The 14,590-nt window shown below is 37.3% G+C and overlaps 1 protein-coding gene across 3 annotated transcripts in view; it reads left to right on the plus strand.

Annotated features, from left to right (window-relative positions):
* ZCCHC7 (zinc finger CCHC-type containing 7) overlaps positions 1-14,590 on the plus strand; it is a 177,794-nt gene that overhangs the window by 131,280 nt on the left and 31,924 nt on the right. For all 3 annotated transcript variants that reach the window (XM_084834908.1, XM_084834906.1, XM_084834907.1), the window contains exon 6: positions 1,282-1,317. In XM_084834908.1, coding sequence (XP_084691034.1) covers positions 1,282-1,317 — 36 coding nt within the window. The remainder of the gene's footprint in view (positions 1-1,281; positions 1,318-14,590) is intronic.

Below are 14,590 nucleotides of genomic sequence, written 5' to 3' on the forward strand. Positions count from 1 at the left end.
GAATTAATGACCATTTTAGTAAAAGGAGCAGACGCTTTTATTTTTGTTCCAGACAGTTTTAGTGTGTGTTATGGGATATTATTGTCATCTCCTATACCCCAAGGGGATATATATATATATACACGCACACTCTCACACACAATAGATAGATAGATAGATAGATAGATAGATAGATATAAATTTCCCCCTGCCTTTCTGCCAAAAATGGAATTCAAGATGACTTATAGTTTCCCATACAATACTGTGAGGTCTGAAAAACAAAGTGTTGCATTGCAGTGAGAAGGATAGTGACACCATCACAGAAAGTATTGTGGGTTTTTTTTTTAAAAGTATCTGTGCTGGAGTGCTTAAAATAGAGACCTGTGCGATTAATTGGTACTAGAATAGCTAGAGCAAATTAATATGCACTTTTTATATAGCTATTTTTGCTAACCTAGCTGAGATTGTTCAGAAAGTTGGTAGATTATTTCCATGACAGAGGCTAATTGTAAAGAAAATTAAAGATTGGAGACAGCCAAATTAATACAATTTTGTGATATAAAATTGGAAACCACAAGACTATGATTGACATAGTCTTCACATGTTTCTGTTACTAAAGTAAAACTATACTGAGAAACAAATAATGCCAGATGGTGCTTTGCATGCTTTCTTCTAGTTGTACTTCATATAGCTATGAATAGAAATCTGCATTATTTTCTTAGTGCAGTGTAATACATTAGGTACAGTATGGGCCTAGAATAAAGTAGAATAATAAAGGAAGTTTCTGTAAAAATGGAAGCAGTAAAGCATACTGTTATGCTGCACGTTACTCTTTGGAAGATTAACTATGTGCAATAATTATATTTTGATTAGATAATAGGTATATTCAAAAATTGGGAAATAGTTTTAAGAATTCTAAATGAAAGTATGATATTATAAATTACATTTTGAAATAATTTATTGCATCAGTCTTAAATGTGGAGAAAGCCCTGATGGAGCATATCTGGCGTTTATTTTCATTAGGAGTCTTACAAACTTGTCTTCAAAACTTCTAAACTTTAGCAAAAGAAAGGGAGAAAAAACTGTTACTGGCTTTCTGACAATGGCAGGGAGTGTGTTAAACCAGTGTAAAATTCAATTAAACTGTCTAGCCAGGTTTTTGAAGCTGAAATGCAGACCCTTTCAGTTAAGCTTCTTATTTTCCTGTGACCGACACCAGTGGATACTGTGTTATGCCAAAACCAACAGGCTGTAAAGCACCTTGTTTCATGCTCCCAGCTGATCAATATTTTTATTTTCCAGGCTTGCCCAGAAATATGGAGGCAGTATCACCTAACAGTAAGTAGAAACACCTTTTTATTTTCTTCTACACCCAGCCTATTTACTCTTCTGTGAACTGCTGACCATAAAATATAGACAAGAATCTTGTGAAGGAAGATAATAAATATCTGAAGAGGGCTTGAACTGAAGAATGCAAGAATATAGTATGCTTTTCCTCAAGATTCTTTGAAACAGTTTATGTAATAGAAATCATTCTAGATGGCATCATGTCACTTTGCTACCTATAGCTTCATTAGTGGCACATCATCATCATCATCATCATCAGATGATGATGATAGTAATAGTAACAACAACAACAACAGCAACAACACATCTCATGAAAGCACCGAACAGTAGAATTACACTTACCAGGGTCATTCCCAAGACACATGATATATTTTCACATTTTCCAAGGAAAAGGACTTTGACACTATAACTCTGCTAGAGTGAAACACCAAACTTAGAAAGTTGTGCATGTCTGTTAATAAGGAAATCAGTCTTTATATATAAATATAGCTGCTCCATAAATAATCTTCAGTCTTCCAACTTTATTTAGCTTGTACAGCACAGGCAAAACCTGGGGAAACACAGAGCCTTTACTTTAGCTAGTTTAGGACAATATTAAATATTTTGTATTACAAACTTTATATTTGGCATCGTTATCCACATAACTATAAATAAATATTGGGATCTCAGTTTCTCATGAATATGTGGAATGACATTTGACACATCTTAAAGTATTTAATAGGCTCACGCAGCAACCTTCTTCTTTGCTTTCTTCTGTTCTGTAAGGAAATACAGTTGGTATTTCAAGTATGTCCCTATTTAGTTTTTAGGATGATATGGCTTTCCCATTTTCTACATAGAAAGAGTTGACCCATGTTTTTTTTACTTCTGTAGTTTTTACAAAAAATATACTTTTGAAATTTGAGATATCAGCAATAACCTGAAAATACAGTATTGTGTGGTAGGAGTCTTGCAGTTCAGGAAATTGTGTTACAGTGTCTCTATTTAAATAGAGATTTAATATAGAAAAATTACTTGGATCAATATTTCAGATCATTTGTACTTAGTTGCATGTTTTGCTGATGAGTTTCTAGAAAGGGAGTTTCATCAAGGCTATAAGAAATGTCAGTTCTTAGAAAAGTGTTTAAAGTTGTTTCATAGTGTGTACACACACAGAGAGACACACATGATTCCAGTATGTTGGTCCTTTATATAGCATTTCCTCTGTGGATTCCAGTATTGATTTCACTGATACGTTATTAGAAAGCTCGTTATGTTTACTTGTCCTAAAACATCTTACCTTAAACATTAAGTACTATTTCTAAATTGCTACCAAAAAAGGTCAGATGAGAATATAATAAAAAACATGAAACAATCTAACAAGATACAGCAGGGTACATTGATATAACAAAGCCAAAAGAATGAAAACTGAATGCTATCTTCACTGTAGCCATTCAAAACTTTTTTTTGAAAGAATAAATGATAGTTTGTGTTTGCATATACTAAAACATGAAAGCAGTTTGTTCCACCCTTGTCTTTTAAAGTTTAGCTTAACCCAGTTGTAATGTCTCTTAATAAACCAGAATGTGAAGTATATATCAAATCCGCGTAAACAGAACAAATTTTGTATACCATACAAATATATACCATGTAGATAATCTTTTAATCCTGCTTATTATTCATGTTTGTAAAAGGGTTATATACAATATGTGGTTAATTTCTCATGCATAAGCAAAATGTTCCTAATTAATCGTTGTGAATGCTTGTTCAGATCAGCAGAACACAGTATTTGTCACTTTGGGTGATTTTATTCATTTTGCCCTTTTACTAAGAGATGGGGTGCCATCTATTGACTCCTTGTAGCTATTGCACGCAAAACCTATCTTCAATTTAGTTAATAATGTATCAATAACGTAGCTGATGGTTATGGATTGCTTTTAGGTTTTGCTTATGTTTGCAGAGTTTGAAATTTTAGCTGTCTGAAAAAGCTGGTGTCATTGTGTCAGGCATACCTTTTCTAAATTCAAATCCACTGCCAGAATGGAAAATAAAGAAGAGAATAGGAAGGATGAGAGAGGTTAAGAACCAATGTTTTAATTAGTTCTTTGCATTTTTTTTTCCTCTTGTGTTGTTTCTATGGTTTGGGGCTTTCTCATAATAGCTTTCTAGGTTTCAGTCAACACATGTTAAAGAAACCACTGTATGTTAAATTCAGCAAATTCATGTCCTTAAAAAAATTATAGCAGCATATTAAATGCTCCAAAACCTTGGCCCAGCTCTGACATACTTCTCTGACATACTGCTTCAGAGATTTCACAAATTCAAAGTTATTTTAATTGAAGAAAGAGGATCGTTTGTCACTCAAATGCTAGGTTCCAAAGATGCCATTTATAATCAAGAAATCAATTTTGCTGGATTGTGCTCCACTACAGAGGAATACACTGTGTTTTATCTTAAAGTCATATTATAAATCACATCCCTTTTCATATACACAATAAACATTATTTTTTTGTTGTGGCTGTTTGTTATTCATTTATTCTTTTTTCAGTAGTTTGCATGGTTGGTGCATAAATTATACGTCGTTAAAACTTCATAACTTTAAAACTTTATGTTATTATAGTTTATATTTGAGTTGCGCTGCATGTATATGCACTGTATATTTCATTGGGCAGGTAAGGCCTAAACCAGTTTCTCCTAAACTAGGAGCTCTTTGCCTGCCCTGGTCCTTTTGACTCCAAATATAGGCTGCTTTTCTGCCATAAGCCCTCAAGGCAGTGTACAAGACAGATAGTAAACAATTTAAGCAAAGAAAGAAAGAATAGGGTTGTGATCCAAGTGAACAGTATTTGACTTTCTTATTTGTAATAACAAAATTATATGTATATACAGATCAGACTAGGTGGTCTCTAATATTGTCTCCATGTTTAAAAAGCTGTATACACGCATTTCTTCCAATGCAGTATCTAGATGATTTATGAACAATGCAGACGATAATGTATGGAAGGGGTGGGCAACGCCTGGGGATTGGGGGAAGCTTCATTGCCCTTAAACACACCCACCCCGCCAAAATTGCTGCTGAATTTGTCATCAGGCTAGCAGGAAAAACAGTGACAATTTTGCAAGGAAACAAGGTGCACAGGGGGAGTGTGCCTTGTCTGCAAGTAGAATTGTCCTCCTGGGAGGCTTCCAGAAGTGTGCTTCTTTTTGCAAACAAGGCATGCACTCTCTGTACATCTTGTTTTCTTTCAAAATCACCACTTTGTGGTGGCAAATATGATGGCAGGAGCAGGGCCTCCATAAAAATAGCTACGAGGGCCGCATGCATCCCGCAGGCCATGTACTGCGCACCCCTGCTATATGGGAAAGGAAACTGTAATACAAAATGTGTATAGTGTCTTCATTGGAATGAGTCATGATCGAATTATGCATAATTGAGACTTCACATATATGGGGTACAATATGGCAGGCATAAAATGAAACTGGGCAACCATTGTAATTAAGTGGAAAATCACATTTATGTTTTCTGCCTATCCTTTTTGGGAAGGGAGATTGCCATCTGTGTTAGAATGACATACTGTATAAAATGAATAATGCGTATTCAGAAAGTATTATCCTGGCCTAAAATCTACAGATTTTACACAGGTTCCAAAACATAGGAACCAAAGACAAAGCTTTGTAAATGGACAAATCTATATAGTTTATGATGTTTTTCTAGATATTTTTAATACTTGCTTATCTGTGGGGTGATTTTTCTTCAAGGGATTATGATCTCTCCTATTGCCGGTTTATGTGCATGCAGTAAGTACCCCCTGCTCCATCTGCTGCCTTCATTCCTCTCATTTATATCAAGACCCCTCATCCCAAGATGGCCACCAACAGAGTTTTACAACCATCAGAATTTACCTACCAGGCACTATCATTTAACACGCTTTTTGACAGTTTGTTCATCTTAGTTTTAATCTACTTGCCTTAAAAACTGAACCAGGAATAGTGGTTTTGGTATGCATATGTAAAAGACACAAAGACACAATACATCTTTTGTGCTTAAATTTTGTGCTTGTATTTCTTTCTGAACGATTATTAAAATTCTGCTTGGCCTGACAATGTTTTCTTAAATAAAAATGTATGAAAGCGGTCTCACTTTAAAATTTGAGTTAAACGCATGATCAGAAACAAAAGACCTTCTAAAATATGCTATTATTGATTATACAAAATAACTAGCCCTAGATTTGATAATTGTCCACAAGGGTTCTGCAGAAGAAGTGATGATTTAGCATTTTGGCTGTATTACTCAAAGTGATTGGTTCCTCATAATTGCACCAATGCCTGTCCTGGCCTGTTGTGAACTAAAACATTTGAACATATAATAATAATTGTTACATTATTTTATTTTGGTGATGTTTAAAAATGATGGCTTAGGTTTCTTTTGTTTGCTTTTGTATAAGCAATAGTTGTATTGCTTTATCTAGACCTTTTCCTATTTTTTGGAGATGTATACTTTTTTTGCCATCCCTCAGCAAAGCCTATTTATGTTTACTCAAAAGTAAGCTCCACTGAGTTAGGTTGGATGTGCTTGCCAAATGTACATAGTATTGCAGCCTTGATATATTAGCTCTCAGAACTAGTTGTATTATTTGCAGTGGGTATAATCTAATTTAAAGAACATATATCATTATGTTGTGTATAATTGGGATATTTGGAGTATTTATCATATTTATTCTAAGGTTCCCATGCCCAAACATGTTCATCTGACACATTAAAATTCTCTTGAAACTTTTGATTGTCTTTATTTTATGTCTGAATTCAGGGAGAAAGGGTCATTTCTAGATTTCAGTAAATAAAACTGTCAGATTAAAAAGTAATTTACATGAAAGGTAAAAGCTAGTTTCACAGTCATCCTTGCCTCTTAATCACTTGTATGAGTGTAAATGTTTTGTTGAACTATAAAAGATTTGTTAAATGGCAGTTCTTTATACTTCTGCTTTTATTGCCTGGAAGACAGTGCCTTTCATTTTGCCAGTTTCCATTTAACAAATAACAAATGAGATGTTTGTCAGTGGCTTTGCAATTATTATATGATGCAGTTATTATATGTGGAACTGATTCTTTCTTGATTTCTTTCAAATTGCATCTTATACTAAAATAGCTGAGGACAATAGTACATATGGAAATGGTGAATATACACAAATAAATAACATTACAGTATCTGCACTGAACCTTTCCATAACCCATCTTTTTACCAACAAATACTGAAACACTGAACATATTACTTTATATGACAGATGGCTACAGTCCTGTGCATGATTACTGGGGAGTATGTCCATTGAATGTATCAAAACTTACTTCTATTAACATCCACAGACTTGGGTCAAATGGGATGTTCATGTTTCCAGCCTGCCAAAATGCACACATGATGCTAACTCTTCTCTAAAAGGTGCTATTTCTGGAGCAGGTTAATAATATTTAATTCCATTGAAATTCAATAGATGCCCTTATATTGGATGGTATCCTTACCAATTTATACAATATAGACTTAGAGACTGTTTAAATTTGTGATTCCAAAATATAAAACTAGAATATGGGTGAAATAAATGCAAATGTAGTAGTCCCCCCACCATCCTTTTACTCATATATGGTATAGGATGCAATATAATGTTGTCTTGCTAAGGTGTAAAATGTGTTGATGTGTTTAAATATTTACAAAGTCATGCTATTACACAATAATATCCTTTGGCAAAAACATTGCAAGTGGGTACTGCTTCCAACTACTTGTCATATAATAATATAAAGTAACATATTTAGGGTTTTGATATTTACTGGTAAAATAATGGGGTATGAGAAGGGGAATTCTAAAGGCAGATTATGTGGTGTTATTTATTTCTGCATTTTGGCCATTTCTTTATGCTTTTGCTTCTGAGGCTCAGCATATTGGATCCTAGCTTGTACCTCATGCATCTGATGTAGGTCCTTGTGTACAAAAGCTCATTAAAATGTCCTAATTGCTGCAACAGACACATACTTTTCTAGGTCCTTGCATCTCATTTTTAATTGTGCTGTGTTTTTAGAAATGTTCACCCCGACACAACTCTCACCATATTTTTAAAAGGTATTTATATATGGCTAGTTGTGCTAGAAGGTGGATAAGGTAGGCATTTGAGTTCCCATTCCTTTGAAAGCAATACAGTACAGAAAGACTGCATTAACACTCAAATGCGCATTCTGATTAGCATTTGGATGGATGTCAGATTTACGCTCATGGTTCCTGATCCTGCAAGTGATATATGTGTGGAAGCCTGCTTACATGTGTGAATCTCCTGAGCTGAATAAGGGTTTATTGTATCTTAGTAGTAAAATAGTATCTGGTTATCTGTTCTAATAAGAGTTGCCATTTTTTTCAGAATGTTGTTAGTAATATATTTTAGATAGATCAAACGGCCACTGTGGATTATTTCCATTGTGTTTACCTTCGTTAGCAAGCATATTATTTAATAACATCTATTATAGCATCTCTCGACTTTCTTCATGCCTGGTTTAAAATACTGTTAATGAAGAAAAAAGTTTCAACATGGTATCCAAGTTCTAAATTGCATTAAATGGTAATAGAACAATATAGGGTAAGTTGGGTGGTAGTGGTCAGAGATTCCAGAATTAACTCTTGTTAATTGACCTGTTCTTAAGAGTGGAAATGAGATGCTAAATACCCAACGTCCTTGATAAAAAAAAAAAAGTTTGCAAAAACGTCTATCTGCTGCTTTTATCAAAATGTTATATTATTCATATAGTAGCTCAGAATTACTACATAAATAATTGGTTACTAACATACAAGTTAAATAACAGTTAAATTTCCCATAACAGAAAAGTGAAATAGATCCTAAGTCAGTGGAATTAAATTCTCAAGATCTATGGAAGTTTTTTTTTTAATCTTCCTCCAAAACATTATCCTCTAAATAGAAGTGTGAAAGAAAATATTAAGCAAAATTCAGATTTGTAATTTCTCTTCCATGGTTGATAGTTCAGAGAACAGATACCAAAGTGATTTAGGAATTATTGTAATGCTATTTAAACAGTTTAAAATGTTCATGCTTGCAGGACCATGCAACCCACTGAGTTATACTTTTTAACTCAGTGGGTTGCATGGTCCTGCAAGCATGAACATTTTAAACTGTTTAAATTGTTAAAAAGAGTAGAAAAAGGCTTTGGGGGTCAGAACCACTCTCTTGAAAATGGGGATTAGACCGTTTTGGAAAATTTAACTCCCATGGTGACATTCCATGTCCAGTCACTTCCCTCATGCCTTGCAAGTCAAACACAGGTGTGCCAAGGTACCCAGCATATCTTGGCATAACCCCTGCCTGAATCAGTAGAAAGTTCTTTAAGTCCTTCTAGTCATGGGGTGATGTGCTCTTGCAATTTGGGGAAATAGTGCTGTACCGATAGCTATGGTCCTAAGAAAATGTGACAATCCTCTTTTTGTCCTTGAAAGCCCTCTCCAAGTTTTTATTTGGCTTGTTTTTGTACTGAAAGGTATACTGAAACATCAAATTTGTGAAGCTGACAAAATTGTTTTTAATTTGAGAGAGCTGTATTTCCCCTTGTATTTTTCGTTAAAGTAAAGGTAGTGTGAAATTGTGTATCCTTTACTTGTCCATATTGGTAAATATTTGCTCTGTGCTGGATTAATTTATGTACAAAATATCACTGAATAACGTATCATTCAATCAATTTTAGCAAATGTTTCATTGTACTTCAGAAGTTTACATGCCAAGCAAGGATCTATCATGGATCATCATTGTTTGACATTGTTTATATGACCAATTTATCAGCCAAACCTTGTTTGTTCAGTAGCCAAAATATCTTCTACAAAACAATCTTAACTTGATGCCAAAAGGAGCCTCCCTAGGAGGGCATACCAGAGTGTAGGCACAACTACAGAAAATGCTCTGGACTGTGCCCCAGCAGAGTTAACCTGCCTGATTATCAGAACAAGGAGCAAAACCTCACTTGTTTAAAGCATATTTATAAAGTTTTTCCTGGTTGTTAGGAAGGATGTAGAAAATATGCTTTCTGGAATTATAGAAGCCTAGCATCCACATTTCCAATTATTTGAACTGCTGTATTTGCCTGCATTATCAGTGCAATGATATTTTCTGATGCTTTGTCAGAGTGCCAGTAGATGTAGCCCATCCAGAGCATTTGACTTCCTGCAGCAAACCAATGGAGTCAGTTTATATATAGTGTTCCTCATGAAACTCGTGTTTGTGGATGCATATTAGGCATGCTAATATTACCTATGCAGTGTTTTTGAGGACGACTCCAGTAGCATCTGTAAGGAAACCTCATGCCAAAATGAATTTCCAAAAGCAAGATCAGATGCATGAAATAAATAGTGGAAAATTTAGATGTTTTTAAATATAAACATATGCTTTCAGGATATATTCCTTCCGGTTTTAATCCTAGCTTGTGAAACGCAGGAGAGATTAATGTGGTGAGACTTCTGGAATATTAACTATATTTAAATTAACTTTAGCTAATTAACTTATGTCCTGATAATGTAGTTTAGTGAATAGTGTGTTGGACTGGGGAAAAAACCTGGATTCAAATCACTTATTAGTCATTAGGCCCCTTTGACCTTGGACTAGTTGCTAATTCTCAGCGTAACCCACCTCACAAAGCTGTTGTGATGCCCATGTACAGCCCTAAACCACTGAGAAGGTGTTTGTGTGGGGGGGATAAATAAACAGTGGCATCATTGCATCTCAGATGTGTGCTAGGGGTCTTTCCAATTGTGTTTTTCTCAAGAAATGTGCAGTTGCTACTAATTTTGTTGCAGAGAATCAGATGTCTGTCTTGTAAGTAGTGTTTCTTTGGGGGATATCATATTTTCTCTACCCTCCAACCAGTGATGTGAGGCAGAAATTTTTCCACTGCTTTATTTTTATGCAGAAAAAAATCCATTTCTTAAATTTGTTAGTAACAATGAATGGATGCCAAGTACAAATAAAATATTAGGCAAGCTTGGCAGTTTCAAAGTTATAATTAATGTGTTTCAGGTTATTATTTCTAGTTAAGTATGTGAGAGAATACATATATGTCTCAGTGTGAAATGGAACTAATAAGTAGTGACAGTGAAACTGAAGGTGCCCCAACAACCGTAGAGGAAGAGAATTGATCTCTATTGAAATAGATGAGTGGCTGTCAGCATATATTTGGTTGCTAAAATTTATTAGTGTGTCAACATTTTTCAGTACCATTGTTTTTTTCTTAAATTTATACAATGTAAGGGAAGTATAAGCTATTGTCTTTTGTTTTTACAAGTATTCCACTAGAAATGTCTACATAATATAACATTTACAACATATTAAGTGTACTTTAATTTTGTCCCTCAAATATTTCAGGTCAAATACTTGTGTTATATTGGGACAAAAAAATAACATGGAGTACTTCTTTGTTTTGCTGTTTACTAAATACAAGTAAAATAAATATGCCAAATTAGATCACTCTCTAGGGCATCAGAAAATTTTCCACTGTAAATTGGAATTTTTCCTATGCAAATTACTCTATGCAAATTAGCCTGATTTACATAGGAAATTTTTCCAGTTTAATTTTTCCCCAGAAAACCCACATCACAAGCTCCAACTGTACTGATTTGGCTGGGCAGCACTAATTTAGAGAGTCCTGTCGTGAGAGAAGCCCCACCCCCTAACAATCCCAGTTTTAAATATGCAGCAGATGTAGGACATTTCTGTCAGTGTAAATGTGTACATTAGCTAAAACGGAAGCCCTGTGAATAAATATCATATAGGATTTGTATGCCAAATATAAGTATAATATAAAGCATCAATATTTTTCACCTTATAATAATGCCAAAACCGTAATTGGTGATCACATATAATATCTCACTGAGGCTGAACCAAAGATTCTGCCAAAACATATTCTTAAATGCAAAAAATCTGACTTTTCCTTATCCCAAATTTTCTTTCCCAAAGCTTCAGTGCTAAATGCAAATTACATGCTTTTACTCTTGGCTAGTTCTCTCTGCTTCTCTGTGCTTGCTGAGTGAAGAAAAGGCTGATATGGAGGAGGTGAAGGATAGAGAATGAGAGAGAAGGACCAGTTGTTTATAAAGGGGTGGGGAGGGGAAATGCCATTAGGTGTGCAAGCTTCAGCTGATGTTTTCAGGGGAAGTGGGAAAGGAGGGCAGGAAAAGAGAATTTCTGCGAAATTTTAGGCAGCCTCTATAGGAGCAGTTAACCCCTTGCGTCCTATGGGCCAGTTTACACAAGCCCTGCAGCCCACCATGGCTTATTTAAGCCACGGTGGGTTGCGATGCACGCCAGTGGCCATTTTGAATATTCAAGCCATGGCAGGCAGTCACTGTGGCTTATCATGTTGCCTGAACCCAGTGGGGGTAGGTTTTTAGCATAGTTAACAAACTGCCCACAACCCTAAAACAGCCAGTGGGTTGTGGGTGGTTTCTTGACCATGCCAATAACCCACCCTTGCTGGGTTCGAACAATGTGATAAGCCACAGCGCCAACCATCGCAGCTTGAATATTCAAAATGGCCATGAGCATACACTGCGACCCACCGTGGCTTAAATGAGCCATGGTGGGCTGCAGTGATCATGTGAACTGGGTCTATATATACTAGCCAAGTTTGATTTCAGTTGGATTTAGTTTCAAGTCATTGACCCAGTTCACATGATCACCGCAGCCCACCATGGCTTAAATAACCCTTCTTTTCTGTTAAGTAATCTGGAATAACTACCTGCCCTTTGGTTGCAAAATCCAAAATGCTCATCAACACTACCTACACATTCTTTAACCAGTCTGATTGTGAGTATAACCAGTCTGATTGTGAGTATAGTGGTGAGGCCCTTGTTGAAGAAACCATATCTAGATCCTATAGTTTCAGATAACTACCGCACAGTATCAAATTTGCCGTTCTTAGGCAAGAAGTTGGAGCATGTCTCAGAAGGTGGTACTAGAGAACTTCTTTTCCACCCTATGGCTGTTAGCCTGCAGGGTGCTGCAGGGTTCCATCCTGTACCCCATGCTTTTTAACATCTACTACATGAAATCGCTGGGGGAAGTCATCAGGAGGTTTGGGCTGAAATGTCACCAGTATGCGGATGATATTCACCTATACCCCTCGTTTCCATCTACACATCTCAGGGATGCGGTGGAACTCTTGAACCAGTGTCTGGAGGCTGTTTTGGAGCGGATGAGGGTAAACAAGCTGAGACTTAAACCAGAAAAGATGGAGGTACTGTGGGCTGGGAAACCAGCTAGTCTGAATGGAGGTTTACAACTGGTCTTAGATGGGGTTGTGCCCTCGCTAAAAATGCGTAGTCTGGGATTCCTCCTCGACTCTGCACTAAGTGGGGAAACCTGCCTGCACTGTAAGATTAGCAAGAGAGGCCCTTCGCATCTACCCACCGGTGAGAGCAGTTAGGTGGGTGATCATATGTAACAGGGCCTTCTCTGCAGTGTCTCCACACCTTTAGAATCAGTTGCCATTGGGGGTCCACCATGCTCCATCATTGCAGGCTTTGTAGAAGGCCTTGAAAACGTATTATTTTACCTTGACCTCTCCTGATATGATTGCTGTTGTTGCTGCTGTTTTTTCATTTTTTATGGCTTTTTTAATTGTTGGATTTTATTGCTGCTTTTATTGTGTTTATGTTTTTATCGCTTTTAATATCTTAATGGTTATGTGTTTTATTGTTGTAAACTGCCTTGGGAGGGCTTCTGCCCTGAAAAGGGGCCAAGACATATTTTAAATATGCTACAAGGCTACCTCGCATTAAGTGATCTTGAGTGTGCCCCTACAGGTGAAGCATGTTCTTTGATGTCACTGAGCAATAGCCTTTTGAGAGAGGTAGAGAGGAGAGTAATCACTTTACTGGGAATGTTTGAAGTTAACCTGCTAAGATATAAGTAGTAAAGCAGCATATATTGTTCCTGGGACATGGAGGTTCATGCATAAAGAGTTCGGTGGGCAACAATCAAAACTTCTATATAGTATGGTTTGCAAGTCTTTTCTGGGGCAGAGGACTGACAATTCCAGCAATCCAGATCAGAACAGTGAGTGTCCAAGGAGTGGGCAGGCCCAGTCTCAGCTTGTGTGTGGCTGATGGAGCTAAGTTGTTCTTCCTAGGCTGGTCTCAGTCTCTGATCCTGGGTCCTTGACAGCAAGTGTAGTACTCTGAGCCTGGGGGTCCTCTGAGGGGGTCACTGGTGTATCTGGCCTCTCTGTCAACATGGTGGGATTCGATGTGTAGGAATGATACATTCAGTGGTTCTCGAAGTGCAAGGTTACTTACCAAGTGAAAAAAAGAATAAAAATGGCATGCTGTGGATAAGTTCCTAAGCATCAGGGACATTGATGTCAGGGTGGACACTGAGCCCATAGAATCCCAGAGTAGTTCTGATTCTGAGGAAGAGGAGTTGCTCCTGGGAGAGGAGCGCGCTCCTCTTTCCCAGGGCCAACAGCTGACGGAGATTCCTCCCACCAGCATTCCTAGCTTAGATAGCAGTCCAGGGAGTGACAGAGCGCGGATAGCAGACTTGGTGGACGCGCGACGCCGACACAGAGAGCGGCGCCAAATGGAGGGCGCAGAAAGGAGGCGTAGTGCCCGGCTGGTGCGCAAACAACGGCTGTGCCCAGAAGATCCAAGGGAAAAGGGGAGGGACTCTCCCTAGTCCTTAAGTTCAGGGATCTGCCAGTATTTCCCTTTCAAACGGGGACCAACTGTTCCAACATAGGGCATAGGTACTGTGCTGCTCAGATCTAGTTGCTAACGGTAGAGTTGTTAAGTTGTAAAAGAAGAATAAAGCTTTGAAAGGAATCCCTTTGTCTGTGTCTGGACTTGGCTACTGGATTAGACTGAGAGAGGCCTCCAAGGAGCCCTTGACAATTAAGTCCTTTTCTGGGTTAGGTGTGAAAAAGTCCCTAAGTTCAGGAATGAGCCAGGGCCTGGGCTGCTCTAGTGCTCAGCAGTGCTGTGCCCTACGGGTGTCTCTGAGACATGCAGCTTCTCAGCTGTCTTGGAGTCTCCAAGAGAGTTCACTGTCCACCTGCAGGAAAACTCACTGGGTTTCTTTGCAACACAGGGTTGCCTCCATCCTATCCCCCCACCCCCTGTTTTAAGGAGGCTGGCAGAAAAGTGAGCAATGTTTCTGGTATTTTGTGGGACTTGTGCTTTTCTTCTTCTTTGAAAAATGTGCCCACCCTCTCCAGTGCTGCATCACAGATCTCTCCTGCTTCCTCCCCCCACCCTCCT

Source organism: Heloderma suspectum, chromosome 2, assembly GCF_057233095.1.
Source record: "Heloderma suspectum isolate Gila_16-S chromosome 2, 16-S_ref, whole genome shotgun sequence".
Classification (NCBI taxonomy): Eukaryota; Metazoa; Chordata; class Lepidosauria; order Squamata; family Helodermatidae; genus Heloderma; species Heloderma suspectum.